At 34.5% G+C, this 18,270-nt stretch overlaps 1 protein-coding gene across 1 annotated transcript in view; it reads right to left on the bottom strand.

Annotated features, from left to right (window-relative positions):
* The window catches only part of LRP1B (LDL receptor related protein 1B), a 590,048-nt gene that overhangs the window by 68,603 nt on the left and 503,175 nt on the right, over positions 1 to 18,270 (bottom strand). The window contains exons 62-67 of the mRNA XM_042877971.1: positions 10,226 to 10,414; positions 9,326 to 9,474; positions 7,815 to 7,908; positions 6,275 to 6,391; positions 5,993 to 6,112; positions 4,217 to 4,336 (exon numbers count right to left, since the gene is read on the bottom strand). Of these exons, the coding sequence (XP_042733905.1) occupies positions 4,217 to 4,336; positions 5,993 to 6,112; positions 6,275 to 6,391; positions 7,815 to 7,908; positions 9,326 to 9,474; positions 10,226 to 10,414 (789 nt within the window). The remainder of the gene's footprint in view (positions 1 to 4,216; positions 4,337 to 5,992; positions 6,113 to 6,274; positions 6,392 to 7,814; positions 7,909 to 9,325; positions 9,475 to 10,225; positions 10,415 to 18,270) is intronic.

Raw genomic sequence — 18,270 nt, 5'->3', positions numbered from 1 at the left:
CTGAAAGTTTGCTTACATGGAGGAAAAAGCATCAAGTATATGTAGTTAACTGAATGGGCTGGGGCAGTCGCCAAGGTCGACAGGGGCCCCTTGGCCCCTGGGAAACCATGGCAACAAATGACTTGAAGATAAGAGAGAAGAACAGGATAGACCAAATAAGGAAGAAACAAGACATGCCACATGTCCATTGGTCAGGTAGTAGCCCTAAGGCATGGGGAAAGTTTTAAGAAGGGTGTGCTCCTTGCAATTAACGCCATTTTGCCGCTCACCGTATTGGTGTCATGAAAAGCGTGCGAAACTGACCGGGGCTGTCGGAACACTTTCACAAGGAGACTTCAATCAGGGTCGCCGAAACAAAGGCGACAAGTATACAATGCTAAACTGAGGTTAATTTTTATCATGTGGTAAATTCTCAGAGAATATTTTGGTTTACACAACAGTATCATAAGCAAAGCCTTTCAGAAACGCATTAACATTCTGAACTACTCCGACTGCCTGTGTTTTCTTTTCATCTTTCTTTGTTTCTTTCCTGAACAATTATTTTAGCCTAATAAGGTCTAGTAAGAAAATGAAGGAAATTAAAATCATTGGCACTTTATTAAAAACAAAAACAAAACTTTATATAAAGTTTCAAAAGTAATTTAAAATTACTTTTCTGCTATGATGATATTTCAGTTTCCTAAGTTTCCATGTCCGTTTGGCTATTTCAAAACATCACAGTTCAGGCTTCCTTATCCTGATATCTTAGTAAGTTCTAATATCTGACAGAATGAGGGACTGAAATACTAGCTGAAGTCAACCTGCTTTCTCCACCTCTGAAAAAGAAATTAGAGGTATGACATTTGATGCTATGGCCCAAATAGCTGATTCTGTGTTTTGTTTTAGGTATGGCTTTTGAATACTAAGTAGATTGAAACAAATACTGGTGTGGATCTGTACACTCACAAATCTGGTAATTAAATACTGCCTTTTGCTTTTGTTCCTAATTCTCTGCCAACATCACAATTATTATCAGTTTCCTCCGCAAATAGTTTAACTTACGATGTTTCTCAAGATGACAGAAATAACCCAGAGATAATCAAAGATATTTCAGAGAATTTGTGTTTTAGAATATTCCAAATTGGAAGTGACCCACAAGGGTCACTGAGTCCAACCTCTGGATCCACACAGGACCACCCAAAAATCAGACCATCTGCTTGAGCGTTCTGTCCAAACACTTCCTGTACTCCAGCAGGCTAAGGGCTGTGAAAATTTCCCTGGGGAGCAGGATATCAATTATGACATTTCAAATAATTGCACTGGCAAGCACTTAAAGAGCATTTAACAATAGAAGGCATAAAAATAACATTAAAATAAAAACTTACTGTGCTTGCTTTTGTTGCTTTGCAAAGGTGGTTTCACTTCCTATGCTTATCCTGTGCATTAAAACATTTCTAGTGAACTCTAGTCTGAAATTAACATAACTGCCCACAAAATGAGTCCTAAAGGCTAGTCACAGATCATATCCTATTCATCCTTCTACAATGAGTATCAAGATCTAATTAAAAAAGGACAGAAAACAGAGAACCTTCTTTTCAACTACTTGCTAGGTTGAAGACAATATACAAGATTTCCTTATTCTTCATAAAGCATACTAAATCTATTTTGTATTGCCTCTTTGCATTTATGTACACTGATGGAGAAAGTTTGGCTTAAAAAACAAACAAGCAAGCAAAAAAAATCTGTGTATTCTAAGTGTACGATTGTCCCTTGAATATTTATCTTTCTTCTTACTCCATTTTTAATAAATAAAAAGAACTATAATTCTTTCCATCTACAAAATACTTTTTCTGTATTTCTAAGGATCTTTTTTTGTCACTTGAGGATTCTGAAAGCTTTGTTTTACCTTGAGGTTGATTCTGATCTCTCACAGTAGCTTACAATTGACATGCCTAACAGACCAGATTTGCTTGTCTTCCACCTCATTCTCCAGATTAATGAGAGCTCAGGAAAATAGGAAGACAGTAGAACTACGACATAACAAAGACGAAAATTTGAGAAAGTTTCATAACAAATCTCTGATCTTTTGGAAATGTATATTCAACACAAAATAAATAAAGAGCTTATTTTTTGTATTGTGGAATCTTGAAAGGTACACCCACATTTTGTCACAGCTGTCTTCAAACACTAAACTGCTTTCCACTCTTCTTACAATAAGACTCCACGGAAATGTGGAAGTTCATATAGAAATAGAATACAAAAATTATGGTTACTTAATTTTCATGTTTCTATCTTAAATTTTAATTGACAGAGATTAAGCTATTTTTGGATAAAAATAAAATTAATATTAAATGAAAGGAAAAAGGAAAAAAACAGTAGTTGACGAATTATTCTGGTAAATATCTAAAATACATATAACCTTTAAAGCAGATTATAACTTTCTCAGACTGCACACAGCTTTTTTCATATTCTAACCCACAAAAGGGCCTTTTTTGATGTAAAGTATCAAAGCTCTGAGTAAAGACTGCCATAATTGTCATGGTTTTGTGATTTTTGGCTTTCGGTATTCCACATCATAACATCATGTGGGGCACTGGGACTTTAACTGTCAATGCTCAAGTCCTGGGTACCTGCCCTGAAGAGAAGAACTACATTCCCCAGGGGACCTTGCGGTCAGGGAGAGGAGGTTTAACTCCTGGCAAGGTCGCCTGATCGCTCTTTCTCGCCTGCCCTTCGTCGTGGGCGCTGCTCCCATCTCCTTGCTGCTCAACTGGACTGCGCATCTCACCTCAGCATTGTGGTGAGGCCTATCCACCTTTCGGACATTCTCTCTCTCTCATTATATTTGATTTATTAGCTTCAATTCTGATTATATTGTATTATAGTGTGTTATCTTGCATTCCGATAATATACTTAGTAAATTAGTTTGTTTCTCCTAAGATCGGTGCTGCTGTTTTTAATTATTTTGGGGTCTCCTGTTTCCTTTTTTCCGGAGGCGTGGCTCTGCGGATCCCTCCGCCCCGCTTGTCACGGAACCGGGCCGAACCAGCCCGTAAACCGTTGACACATAATTTAATGCCTTCTTTTAATTGTCTGGACAAAACGCATGCATTAGGTCTATCCAATATTCTTTGAAAAACACCATACCTTCATTAACACTTATTTAACTACTTTAATTGCCTCAGTTGGAAACGAACCACAGAAGACTAAATACATATAGTAAAATTCCAACAAGTTCACTCAATATTGTATTCCCCATAACACATGATAGCAAATATTTACTAAGAAAAATATATATGCCTACACAGCACACAAGCAAAAAAGAAATTACCCTTTATGCAAAGTTTTGCAATGTAGGCATTTTAAAAATGAACTATAAATGATACATTACTATTAGCACCAGCACATGAAGCTCCTTATTACAGTCTACTTGTAAATTCAAAATTTAATTCTCCTGAAATTTGTTCATAAAAATAACCATCTTTAATTATTAAAAAAAAAAATGCAGAAGAACAAATCGCATTCAAACTACCAATATAAAGAGGTTATTTAAACATATCTCAAATGCTAAAATTAAGGGAAAATTTAAAATGAGATTAAAGTCATCCTGTTCTTTTAATATGCTTAGTTAATAGTGCATAGCTATGAGTGGCGTATAACAATTTACCCATACTCTGTGTTCCTATTTTCTCCAACATAAAAACAGAAGGCATAAAAATCAACTAGTAAATTTGAAATAAAAACAGAGTTGGATTTTCACAAAGGCAGTTCATTTATTATGAAATGTCTTTATTATATTGTGTCTCTTTCTTAGTCTGGAACAAAAAGTTTATGCGCCTCTACTGAAATTATAGTAGACTAAAGGAAATTATGAAAATTTTCACTATTTATTAATCACAATAGCAATAAAATGTGGAATAAATTGGTGAAAACTTGATAATTTTTCAGAAAAATAGAAAGATAAGAAACTCATTCATAATTCCAGTCAATAACATAATTGTATTTAAGTCTATTTTAATGTCTATATTAAAGTTATAATAACTGTCTACTTACATATTACCATCCAACAAGAACACTAAGAGCCAGATAAAACTATCATATCAGCTACCACAGTAGATTGAAAGAAGACTTGTTAAGTGAAATCATAATTTCCCTTTACTACTTTTTCTAACAACATGAAGCTACAGTCACATATTCAAAAAAAAAGTGATATATTCTAAACCAGAGTGATACTCACCACAGTTAGCTTCATCCGATCCATCAGCACAGTCTGGGTCTTCATCACATACCCACAGTTTAGAAATGCAGTGCTTTGTTGTTTGACACTGGAAATGGTCTGGAGAACAACTGTTTTCCGCTTTAAGGAAGAAGGTTCAAATTAAACCTAGACAATTCTAATCATGTTCAAAACATTTGCTTTGTAAGAAAAGTAAAGGGTAAAAAAAACCCTTCAAAAATCAGGCATCTCTGGCATTATTTTAGTAATTTCTATAAAAAAAAAACATTTGGTTTATATTGTTCATAGCAACAAAATGAAGGTAAAATAGTTTTACGCATGATTTTAAAATCCTACAAAAGTAGATTTTGTTAGAATATAAGGTAGAATTTTATCTTTCTTAAGAGAGAAGCTCATAATGCCTAGAATGGCTTGGGTTGAAAGAGACCACAAGGATCATCAAGTTCCAGCCCTTAGGAATGGATTAGTAAGGTGTTAAGACAAACAGAAGTGAAAAATGTGTGTAATGAACCCTTCCACCTTCCATCCTACGCTGTGCCTTGGCAGTTGGGTTGACAGCTTCAGAACACTCCTACTTCATATCACAGCAGATGATCCTATCTCACTCTAGTTGAAAACACCCCAAGTTTTCAACTCTGTCATTGTTGATCTTGTTCATATACCTCCCACATCCCATGAACAACACTGTGCTGTAGGCTCTGTTGCTCTGATTTCATTTTTATTTCTGTCTAGTAGAACTTGCAGTTGTAAGGGAACCTTCTATATACTATCTGTCATTTTTATACTGGAAAAAGCAATTTTGCCTATCTTCTGCAGGTGTTTACCTGACCCTAATGATCTGATTTTTAAAGAAATGTAACAGGCAAATAAGGGTATAATACTGTCTGTCAGAAGCTTGAGCTCTGCTATTTAGAAGATGGACATCAAACATGATAATTAACAAAGTCTTTGTATTCTTAGCACCTCTTCTCTTGGAGGAGTTTTCTTTGTATAAATGCAACTTCTGAGACAGCTAATTCAGAAAATAGGACTGAAGTTAGAACAGCTGTAAATCTGAATAATAAACAGAATGAAAGATATTTCAAGGCGCAGCATCATCATCTTAATGAATCTTTAGAATGATCTAAAATACAAACTATTTAATACATTTCAAGTCTAATTGAAAATATTTTCTTTAATCACCTCTGTGAAATACGGAGCAAAACTGGATTTACCGCAAAGTAAGACGTATAATATCTGTGTAAATGGCAATCAAGCTGCTTAGGTAAATTAATGAAGTTCCTGCAGAAGGGGGAATTAAAAATGCTGAAAACAATATCAATAAAAAAATACAGAGAAGAAACTATAGGTCCACATCATTTTTAATAAAATAAGCAGAGACGTGTTTGTGTTTTGTTTTGTTTTTTTTTTGAAATATGCTGCCACAAGACATGGAAGATAAAAGCCTCAAGATGATAAGTCATTCGTAAGGTGGTTAAGAGTAAAATTGATGTTTCAGCCTAAGACAGAAACACAATTAAATGCTTGAAATTAATTTGTTTACACACTCCTTTTTTTGTAATAACTTTAAAAAATGAAGTTAATAAATGGCATTTTATTCTGTCCTCCTGTATATAAAACATTGTATATCAAACAATCCAGTGAATTTGCAGCTTTGCATGCTCCTGAAATTATTTTACACGGAGGACATTTACATTATTTTACATACTTTTTTTTCATCTTGTTGTTTAAAATCAGCTACATAAATCAGAACAAAATTCTCTAAACATTACTTACGACAATCTCTTTCATCTTCTTCATCACCACAATCATCCTGTCCATTGCATCTCAGGTTTATCGGAATGCATTTCTGACTCTTTGTGCACTTGAACTGACCTGACAGACACACATGTGTGTCTGGAAGTTAAAAGAATAAAAATATCGACTTAAAAAGATTAAAAAGTTGAAGATTGAAAGATTAAAAAAGTCAAAGTAAAATACAAAATCACTTTCTTTGCAGAATGCAAATCACAGCATTTACAACAGTGTAGCACATCTATACTACAAATAAACACCTACCACAGTTCAGTTCATCAGAATTGTCCCCACAATCATTCTCTCCATCACAGATGAAGGCTGGAAGGGCACAAAGTCCAGTTCCACACTGAAAACGTCCTGGCTGACATCTGAATTCAGCTGGAAGAAAAGAAAACTGCTTATTAATAATGACAAAGGAATGGCAAAGTGTCAGTAGTATTGTTCCTTCCCTTTGGATCTAACAGAAGTATTTCTGAACACTTGTATTGAACTATATTGCCTCAATCTAAGCAGATGATAGTAAGGAAGATGCATGCATGGTACTTCAAAATTAATTTCAGTCTGAGATTTTACATTCATTTAAATATAGTTGTATTTTACTTACTGTACAGTCCTCTACTGATGGATGTTTGCTGTTAGCTGAACATAAGCTCGCAGTTTAGGATATAAACATTTCAGTTTAAATATGCATTTAAGAAATTCAGCATCTCACTCTTGATGTGTCTACCACTGCTCGTACTCATAGCCACTGCTGTTAGTGTGAGTGGACAATTATGCAGTCCTATAGCTATATCTTTCGTAAATATTTACCTGTCTGGAAGACTGTAAGGAATAGCAGAGTTCTCTGTGTGTTTAAGAATATAATGGTATTTTGATTTATGTAGATTAATAGCATTAAAGCAGTTAACGACTGAGACAGAAAACAGCACCATCACCAACATTTCTCTTTGGGAACCCAGTATACTAGACAGGTATTTTTCCAACTACTAAGTAAACTTGCAGTCAGCTACTTGCCTCACATCAGTCATCCTTTGGGAAACTGAAAACATAATCATAATCGACTTCCAGTTGTCTACAGTTCAGTGGAGAAGTACTATGGGAGTCTGCTATTTGGACTATGGGAGACTACTGAGAAAAATGGTGTATCTGCACCACTTTCAGGATAGTGTGTCAAGGATACATTGCAAATTATCATTACATAAAATTATTCATACTGGACTGGTGGGATTTAGCTCCTCAAATTATCCTTTGGAAATATTTATAGAAGTACAAAATGAAAATATATGCATAAAAGACTTATTGGGAAAAATAAAAAAGATTCTTAGAAGGAATCGCATGGAGAACGTTACTCTTGTTATTCTGGAAATTGCACTCATGATAATGTGCAGCTAAGCTTATATAACTGTAATAAAATAAAAGCCAGTGAGATTTATAATATCACAATTCTGTCACAAAAAAAAGATCAAATGTGGCAGAATTTTTTTCTTAAAAACAGACAGAAAACTAAAATATAAAATCTTCAACAAAAATTGAAAAGGGATGAAAAAAGGTTTAAAACATGAAAAACTTGTATCTTTTCTCCAGAGAAAAGCTCTCAAAAGCTTAGTAAACGTTAGTTAATGTAAATATTTACAGGATGACAGTCAAGATATTGACCTCTGTAAATCTGACAGCTACCAAGGAAATCAAACACGTACTGCAAACAAAAGCTTTCAGAGAAAATCATCTAACTTCTATAAAGCAGTACACCGGTTTTTGACTCTACTGACAAAACTGGGTACCAGATTTAGAATACACTTACGGCACTCCTCAGGCTCATCAGAGCCATCTCCACAGTCATCAACAGTGTCACATTTCCACCAGAATGGAATACATTTGTCAGTTTTGCAACGGAACTGTAAAAAGGAGAGAAAGAAGGAAGAAAGATTTCCATAATACCTTTTTTTTTTTCAAAAAGAAGAAAACCAAAAACAACAAACTATGAGAAATTAAGTGATTGTGGCGTTGTTCCACTAATTGTCAAGTATTTTTATTTTATAACACCTATTCAACTTTTTTTTTTTTTTGGAGATGCAGTGCACTGTGACTTCAGCTGATAGAAGTCACTATAGTTCTAACGACTTTAGTACATTCACTTGAGCTCCACTGATAAAAACTATCCATTCCATTTCATGCAATCCATAATTTGATCCTACGAAGTCTTAGAACCATCATTTAAGCACCTGTTTATCTGTTCTACAAAATATGCGCCTGAAGTTGCAGGAAATCACCTTGCACACATAACTCAGTGTTTTAATTGATACAATTGTTAAGTAATTGCACATCCTACCTTTTCTGTTTCAGCTACTGGATTGTTTCTACTGTAACCATTATTCCATTATTTGATTATCTACCTAATCTATTGAGCTCCTCTTTTTTTTTTTCCTATTTGTGTAATGAATGCTCATTCATGTATACTTTCAAATCATTCTGTAATCTATTTTAAGTATTTCATATAAATGCTTTACAAAGCAATTTTGATAAATTTATTAGCTTTATCTTTTCTAATGACTGGAAGAAACACATTTAGAAGAGAACAAGCTCTACACTCTCTAGAAGAAAAAAAGGCAATTGCAATTTTATTTTCAACAAATAAGAAAGACATAGAGATTTAAGAAAGACATAGAGATTTAAGAAAGACATAGAGATTTTGGAAAGGGTCCAGAGGAGGGCGACTAAGATGATCAGGGGGCTGGAGCACCTCCCCTATGAGGACAGGCTGAGGGAGTTGAGCTTGTTCAGCCTGGAGAAGAGAAGGCTGCGGGGTGACCTCATTGCAGCCTATCAATACCTGAAGGGAACCTACACCCAGGAGGGGAGTAAACTCTTCAAAAGGGCTGACAATAGCAGGACTAGGGGAATGGATCCAAGTTGAAGGAGGGAAGATTTAGGTTGGATGTTAGGGGGAAGTTCTTTACAAGGAGAGTGGTTAGGCCCTGGAACGGGCTGCCCAGGGAGGTTGTGGATGCCCCGTCCTTGGACGTGTTCAAGGCCAGGTTGGACGGGGTCCTGGGCAACCTGATCTAAATGTGTATGTTTGGTGGCCCTGCTAGGCAGGGGGGTTGGAACTACATGATCCTTGGGGTCCCTTCCAACCCGGGTGAAAAAAAAAAAAAAGAAAAAGAAAAAATAATCACGAAGATGAAACACCTTCAATACCTCCAACACTTACCTAGACTTCAGCCTCTTTGACAAGAGCTTCCATATTTCACCAGCATTTATTATTTAAAAGCAGGTGAGAACACAGTAAAATGAATATACATATGCACTTACCTGACTGGCAGTGCAGTTTGATAAGCATGTCTTGTTATCTGCAGCAAGGTAGAAGTTAGTGGGACAGGCACATGTATGCATCTTGCCAGGGGCTAAAAGACATAAATGACTGCAACCACCATTGTTTACTGTGCACATATGTTTAGACACTGTGGATAGAATAGGAAAAGAATATCAGAGCGTATTATTTCTGTTTACTTCGGAGTATCTGCTTCACAGAAAAAAAATATATTACACACATTAGTTTTAAAATGGAAAATGTTACTACAAAATCCCTTTCTTTTTGCCTTTAAGCTATTTTTTTCTTTTGTGTGCAGCAATTATCACAAAGGATGCACATTCAGTAATGAAACAATGAGAAGAAGAAAAAAGAACTTAAAAAAAGATATGTAATAATGAGAAAAAAAATCAGCTCATCTGGGTCAAGTGCCAGACTGCATTCACCTAGAATTCCAGTAGACAGACATTAGATCGGGTGAACCGTACAACCTACACTCTCAGACATTTTCTCAATCTCAGGCTTCTAAACAACAGTATTCTTCTGTATTATTAACACTCTTCCTAATAATAATGCTAAATGTCTTCATGACACACTTTTGTGATCTTTATAACTGGTGACTCGGACTCTAACACAACTTTACAATTCTGTAATCCCAATCAGTATCTATAAAACTCATAGGATATCTCATCACTGAAGAAGTCATAGCATTTATTTAATAACAGATATACTTACAACATTAATCACAGATTTATATTTTAAAATGTCCACTCAAAGACATCTAAAACTCAAAATAATGCAGAAAAAAAATAAACTGTTGATAAATAATCTTCAGTTAATTTAGCAATTGGCTTCTATGTGAAATGCATCAATGTGCAGAACAGAAGATATGGAATAATTACCATCAGGTTGCCTGTAAGAATGATACACCTGTATATCAGTTATGGTATGCCAGGAGTTAATTAGCAACAGTCTGTCTAATCCAGAGGTTTTGTGGGCACGGTTGAGTGATTTGGTTTTCCCATCTGTCCAATAGATGTAGTCTTCAAACAATGTTAGTGCAATCACCCCTGGAATATCTTGATTAGGGACTGTAAGAAGAAATGCTAAGATTAATGTTCACATTTGGAAGACTGCCAACTAAAATATTCCATACTGCATGGGTTGACAGATACAACTGCTACACAACGTCTGGAGAATAGATGTCATAACAATGTGTCAAGATTAAAACGTTCTCTATTACCAATTATGAGAAAGATGAATGGGGATACGTGTGCTCTGTTTGCTTGGAATCAGTCAGCCCAATCAGTGTTGAGGAAATGAAAGAATTTCAGTTAACAAAAATCACCTCCAGATTCTAAGCCAATCAGATGTCAAGTTTCAAAGTAGGACAAAACTTAAGTATACCTTAACCCATCCCTTACAGAAGATGAAAAGTTATTAGAAAAAAACAAAACAATGTATATATATACAGATGCATTGCATTCTATAATATTTATGACAATTACTAACATTTCATTTTGGGAAAATATGCTGACAAGTTAAACAGCATTGCATTAAGCATAACAGTATTAAGAGGGCTTATTGCTTATTCCTAGCAGAACAAGTATACAATAAAAAAATACATAAAGTGCTAATACACTTTTATCATAGAATTACAATATCACAAACTAATAAGTCAACATCATTTCAGAAAGGAAGAAAAGAAAAAAGGGAGAAAAAGCTTAGTGATGTCCTTCTTTGTACTGTATACTTGGAATATTTGTTCTTGGCAAACCTAAACTGAATTCTATTTTTTTTTTTTAAACTGCATACAATTGTAGTCCTAAATGCCACAGGAGAACACGTGACCACAATGTTCAATTTGTAAATTATGGTCTTTTAACACTGATTTACTCCAGTTACTGATAAGACAAATTAGAGAAGGTGCATCTGTTATTTTAACAGATTTCTTAGATGAAAATGCTTGGAACTTGTTGGCATGGCAAATCCAAAATTCCTGCTGAAGCATTTCATAGTTCACTGACAATTGATGACCAATATTTTGTAGATGGAATAAGAATTTTAAAAAATTCTCTCTTGCTCACATAGTGAACTCTAGTGTAAGGTATGCAAACCTTGCTTCTTAGACCATAGATTATTTTCCCTTGTATGATTGCACATGCAGTAACCATCCAACAAGAACAGGGATTTTTTTTTCTTTTTTTTTTTTCCTTTTTTTTTAAAGGAGTTTCACAACATTTCTGAAAAACGAGTGAAAGTGCAATCATACAAAAGAAAAGTCATTTCTGGCATTTATGTCATGTGCAACATTGGCATGGATTCCTAAATATTTCGGTACCCTCAAGAAAAGCATTCCTTATATGCAGAAACGTTGTGAAAACTTCTGAAAACAGAAGTGAATCATTCTCAATGTCAATTCTTGCTAAGTTTTTCTTAGCAATGAAATAAAGAGTTCTTGAAGTATTATTATTCTTAGATTTGTCATCAAAGTAACGAGCCAAGCAAATACAAGAAAGGAAGAATAAAACATGTAAGTAAGGGCGTCTCCATTATTTTCCTAAGTCTGATATTTTCTAATGAAGAGGACTGATCAAAATATGATACAAGCAAAACATCCCAGACTCTGGAAAACACCCAATGCCTGGAGCAGAGTTCTCCTGTCCACTGAAAAAAAAATCTATATGCTTATCACCTAATTACATCAGCTGCTTGCATGTTAATTTTATCTCTACTCTGCTCTGGAGTGAACTGAACAATTCCTTTGGTGGGGAGAATTATCTGCAGATTAGACAGCAATACAGAGCTGCACAGTATGGTGCATCCAGCAACAAAAACAGTGGAATAAACACGTTATTCCACATCTAGGCACAGAGACTAAGAAGTCAAATGTTGGTCATTGTTACTCTTTGTGTTACTTCATTTAACATAAGATTTTTTCACTTAAGATTTTCCTTGAAGCTTCTAGAGAGATTCTTCAAACTTCACATACATCTTTATAATGCTGAGTTAAGCTTAATGCTGTTTCAGCAAAGGGACATTTCACTAGTTTTAAATTAAAAAATGAATGATGTTTAAAATGCCTCAGCATAATTATTAATTGGGAATACTAATTATCATATCCTATGCTTATGGCTAGATTACTGTAATTAATTAAGGAAGTGCAGAATTTACACATTAATGTCATTTGGATGAAGGAAATTATAACTCTGAAGGATGAGTTCATCAAAACCTGTGTGTATGCATGCTATGTGGAAGAAATGGCTTTTTCTTTCAATCACTATCTAGTAAGAAGAACTGGACTACTGTGTAGCCACTCAGGCGGTTACTTCACTGAAATTAATTCTTCCAGCTCATTCATCATGCTATGATATTTATTATGTGATTATGAGTAAATCTGGGCACAATCTACCATGCTGCCTTTATGTACTGAGACTTAGATACAATAAACTCAGCATTTTTTAAATGTTAGGTAGATTGTAAGTATTTACTATGGAAAATTTTCTTGTAGCCCCTGAGTCACAGGGTTGTATTCCCCACTGATCATAAAGGACATCTTCTAATTTGAAATACAAACTGTGCTGACAGAAGAAGCTGCAAGGAACTGCCCTATCTATGAAGCCTCTATCTTACTTAAGTCTGAAGACGCAACTGTTTGTATAAATTATGACCCTTGCTTCTGACATCAAATTGAAGATGCCAAAGATACCATTCCATTTTTCTATATTTTCAAAAATGTGCTTTTCAATATGTCTATATTCTCTTACTTTGATCACAGTTAAGAATAAACCCAAAATAAATGGGCATGTAAAAGCCTTAATGCACATGAAGATTTACGTGAGAAAATTATCTTCATCTGGTCTTCTGTAGTACTCCCTTCTAATGAAAAATATCTGTAGCAGTCATCTTCTCTTTGGCTATTCACTCATTACAAATAAATGCCATATCTTGAGTACACATACATGAGAAAATGCTTACTTGCCTTTCTAGATTGTCATAAGACAAATTCAGATATTTGGGTGTACAATTAATTTTAGCTTAAATGGATTATGCACACATCAGAATCCAAAAATTCCTTTAGCATTTGATATAATGTAAACAATGGAATATCAGCACTGTTGATGTGCAAGAATTAGGTTATAAAAGTGATATTTCACATCAACTGTGATTGACAAAAAAAAAACCAACAAAATTGTGACAGAATTTGTTTTAAGTTCATGGCGCAACCAAGATAGTCCCTTGTGCTTGTTCTGTGCTTGTGGGGATGTCAGTATTCTAAGCTTTCTAAAATCTCAGGTAATAATTAATGATTTATCATAAACATATATAGTAGAAGAAACACCCTTTTTTTTTTTCCCAGTCTTTCACTTCTAGATAATTTACCTGCTGGTCTAGCTCTTCATAAATGACATACATCTGTTACATGTTACAATGCTAATTACTACCCTCACAGCATACATTATGGTTTGAATTGCACTTTTAAATAGGAGAGCAAGACTAATTGCTCACTTTTCTTTAGCAAGCACTGTAAAAATGATCGACTTTCTGCAAATTAAGAATAAAGCCAGGTTAGAGTTGTAATTATTTCCCTGCGTCACCTGTTTGAAAACATTTACTCAAGATGTCTACTTGCAAATCCATTAGTAATATATTCTGTAAAACACTAAAATTACATCAGACCAACATAGGGGTCACTACTTGACCAGCACATTAATGCAGAATTTAAACATCTGCACATTTTAATGCACATCCATTAGAACTACACTTCATACACAGACTTAAAATGCAGATCTTCCTCTCACACTGTACATTAATTTTTGTCCCAGGGATATAAGATGATATGCTCTAAGTTGTACAGATCATGATAACGCCTCTTTTTGGCTTGTTTGAACTACATATCCTTCATATTTTTGAAGTATTTTTATATAAGCATAGAAATGTATGTATGATTTCAGAGATGAAAATAATGCTACCTGGGATTTTTAACTACAAAATTCAATATAGCCATAAAGAAACACAGACATTATCAGTAAATGCCCATTAATTCTTGAATGCATATATAGAAAAAAATATTTTCAGAGGTTTATAATTTAATGAAATTTGGGCAAATCAAGACAACAACAGCTGGAAGTTACAGAAACCAAACTATTGACAATCATCATAAACTGGTCTGCATAAACAGGAGAATGGGGATACTTAAAGAGTAATGGAACTGTGTGAATTTAATATAGGGGAATTTGTCACTTTTCCTCAATAGTGACCTTTAAGTAAAAAAAATACAGTATAATAAAATAATCAGATTTAGGAAGAAGCATGGAGAATTTTATCTGAACAATTATGAATACCAAATATGTAATCAAATAGCAGATGTCAAACAATTATGAGTTTGTGCTAATATCAGATGCAGCTTTGATGAGTAGAATAGATGCCAAAAAAACTGGAAAAAAAATCAGTTGCTATATTAGAACTATCATTTATCTGTCATCTCAGGTTAAAAGTTTTCAGATTTTTCTAATTTTCCATCTATGAAAACTGCTGTTTAAATCTGGAAGGAATTTAGTTATCTCATCTGTTTCACTACTTTTGCACGAGGACAATCCATGAATAACAGGATTCACTCTGCTATAAAACTCAGATGGCATAGTTTAGAATCAGATACAAGTATTCTCTTTTCACCTAGGAGGAGTGCAATTGTTGAAATTACAGATGCTAAAAGGAATAAAGGAGCGTATAATCTCCAAATGCATTTTAATCTTTACTTTCAAGTAATACTTTAGAACAGGTGTGAATGCTCAGGTAGAAGCCAATTCTGAAGAACTTTTCAAATTAATATAGTAGAGAAAAACTTCTCTCTGGTAACTACATTGCAGTTAACACATTCACTTGCAAGTTTTCACTTTGTTTAAAAGTTCAACAAGTCTTCAGTCTTAATTTTTATGCCCCTCCATGATAAAGCAATGAAGTGGTAAACTTTTGCTTTCAGAATATAAAACATGGATCAAGTGGACACTGACAAATTCTAATCTTAGCTTAGAGGAGTTTCTGTACTTCCTCAGCCGGACTATCAAACCCAATCTCTGTGGTTTCATTATACTGAAATTTTGTCTTCTAATAGTGAAACTGAAAAATAGTAAGCATGTCTGTATATTCAGACCTTGGAAGGATAGGAAAACCTGCATGAGGCAATCAAATAGCTAGGCAATGACAAAGTTTCCATCTCCTTTGGGCAAACGGAACCAAAAGCAGCTGTTAAATCAGTCAAATTCTTGAATGCTTTTCTTTTTTTCTTTAAGCTTACAGAAGTAAAACAGCTTAGTGCTTAGCCAGATTAGTGCTTCAATGCTTGCTTAATCATTTACTGTGCATAACATTTGTGACTAAGCTCTAAAGACTGTTTACATAATCACGCATTAAACTTCAAATAGATAAGCAAGGTCATTCCTGCCCCTAGTGCCAAGAAGAGCTCCCAAGCAGTGTAAGATTTCTGGCCTAGTTATCATGTTGTCCAAGTTCTTACTAGGACTCTCTTTACAATTATAAAAGCTCACTTCTCTATTGAAATGCTGAGGAATTTTACAAAAGAAAAGCAGCAGATATTCTCTTTTCTTGCAAAAATAAATGCAAAAAATGTTATAAATCACATCCTAAATTTCCAAAATGCAAGTAAATAGCAGCTGCATGAAAAAGCAGTGTTTAGTTTAACACACACTGTATCAAAAGATTGCTTAATATTGTCCTGTTTGTCCTTAAGACGGTTCTAGCACAAAGCACTTAAAGCTGCAAAAATCTCTTCACAATATGTTAAGATTTAAGATTCACCCATTCCACCAAGAGATTTATTTTGTGGATCTTGTGGAGTCACCGTGACTTTTTTCTCACACATTCTGTAATGAGCAATTGAAGATCAAAACAATGTATTCTCAGAACAAGAAAACAAACAAAAAAACCTCACACTAAAATAGCTGTATCCTCAAAAGGCATAGAAAATGGTAGGAAAAGAAACCCCAACAACTTAGCTTACAATAACTGGCACTTCAGACTGCATTGCTCACACTACCCATTTAGACTTTTATCAGCTCTGTGAGCATGTATTTGTGCTCATCATACTTGTGCCCTGATCCTTCCTCTGCATTTGAAAGTATGGACAATAGAAAAAGCTCAAGCATCCATTAGTTCACCTTCACAATAAAAAGTGCTTTAGAATGACAGAAGAAAAACAGACCATAAAGTCCATGTGAACAATACGTCTTCAAGGGACACAGTCATCGCAAGCCATGAAACCCATTTTTCTTATTTAAGTGCTTATTGACAGCAATTACAGTTTATTGTATTAAAAAGCTAGAAGAGATCACTATGTTTTACTTCCTTTAAAAGCCAGTCTCTGAACTTTGTCAAGTTTCCCTTATTAAGACAATTAAATTGCGATAGTCAACTTTTATCTTCTAGAATTGTTTCTAGTTCTGTCTAGAAGCACTAAGACATGAAACATTTATGTGGAAAAGGGGAAAAAAAGATTCTGATTAAACATAAATTGATCATTATATGGTGTAGATCTACAGAACTCCCAAATCACTCTTTGGAGTGCCTACAGATATTGCTGATCCATTTCAGAGGCCAAGAATCCCATCCTACGTTAAATTCACAATACAATTTTCTACAACTTGATTTTGATTTGATAGTTTGATAGGCTTAACATCCTATGGACAGTCCAGAAAGACTTGACTTCTAACACTTTCACTGTAATACTCAGGGAGTCAGACATTCTCCCTTAAGAATTCATAAATGCATTCAACTATCTAAAACTGGTGATGGTGTTGCTAGAAGTGAAGCTGATCACCAGCTGTATTTGTCACAAATTTGAGTTCATGTACCTTCTGGGGAAGAGGCTAACTCTGTGAATATAAAAGTGATGTTGATTGCATTCATTTGGGCGAGGGAAAGTCACAGGAACATCAAAGACAGTATAGCTGGAATTTTGTATTATTTCCTGAAATCAATTGGACATTTGCTGAGAAAGAAAAGTTCTGAAGCACAGGCTGAAAGAGAAAACTGATAAAGATGTGATGCCTGCCTGTTAGGTGTGGCCATTACTTCTTTCTCTTGAAAGATACATAAAGTACAAGAGGGCAATCATATAACAATTACATAGCAGGACAGCAGCACGTGAAATAACTTCAAGATTATGGAGCCTTGTTTACTCTGTCAGAAAAAAAATAGACCATTAGCCTGAAGACAGAGGATGTTTGGACAAGTATTGCTTGGCTAATCAGGTTAGCACCATCAAACAATCCTTGATTCCTATCAAGACCAACAGGAATGTTTACAGCTCTCATAGTTATTGCTGTACTCTCTGCAATCCAGCATTTCAAAAATCTGTCAAATTTTTTCTTTCCCCACTTGTAACTTGCTCTTCTTGAGCACAAGAACTAGACAATCTTTTTTTCTATTTTTCATCTCAGAGCAAATTTCCAGTCTGGAAATAATGTAGCCATTTCATGAAGTCTGGCTCAGAGAAAACCTGGAAGCACTGACTAAAAGAGAAAAGCCCCCAAATAGAAGAGTTTTACCAGGATAACAGCAGTTCCAAAGTTTGGGTAATGCTTGCGAAAGGGAGCTCAAATAATAGTTTCATCTGAGCAGAAAAAAAACACTCAAAAATAATACTAAGTATTCCATTCATTTGAATTAATGTGCAAGACTATACCATAATTATAGCACGTTGAATATGAGAAGCACTCATCACAGCATAACACATCTGTTAAAAAACTTTATAGGTAAAAGATACTATCTTTTTAATTACCCGTTAGATAAGAAGTTGAACACAAGAATAAAAATTAGCTCATCATAAAAGTATTACAGAAGTTATTATTCTATCCATCTACCAAGAAGGCCCCAAATTACACTTCTAATGCTAGTCTGCTCAGTGACTTGTGCTGAGCAAACTTTC

This window comes from Lagopus leucura, unplaced genomic scaffold, assembly GCF_019238085.1.
Source record: "Lagopus leucura isolate 7727_CA_CO unplaced genomic scaffold, USGS_WTPT01 Super-Scaffold_100019, whole genome shotgun sequence".
NCBI classification, from domain to species: domain Eukaryota; kingdom Metazoa; phylum Chordata; class Aves; order Galliformes; family Phasianidae; genus Lagopus; species Lagopus leucura.
This window is presented reverse-complemented; position numbering and strand designations above follow the sequence as displayed.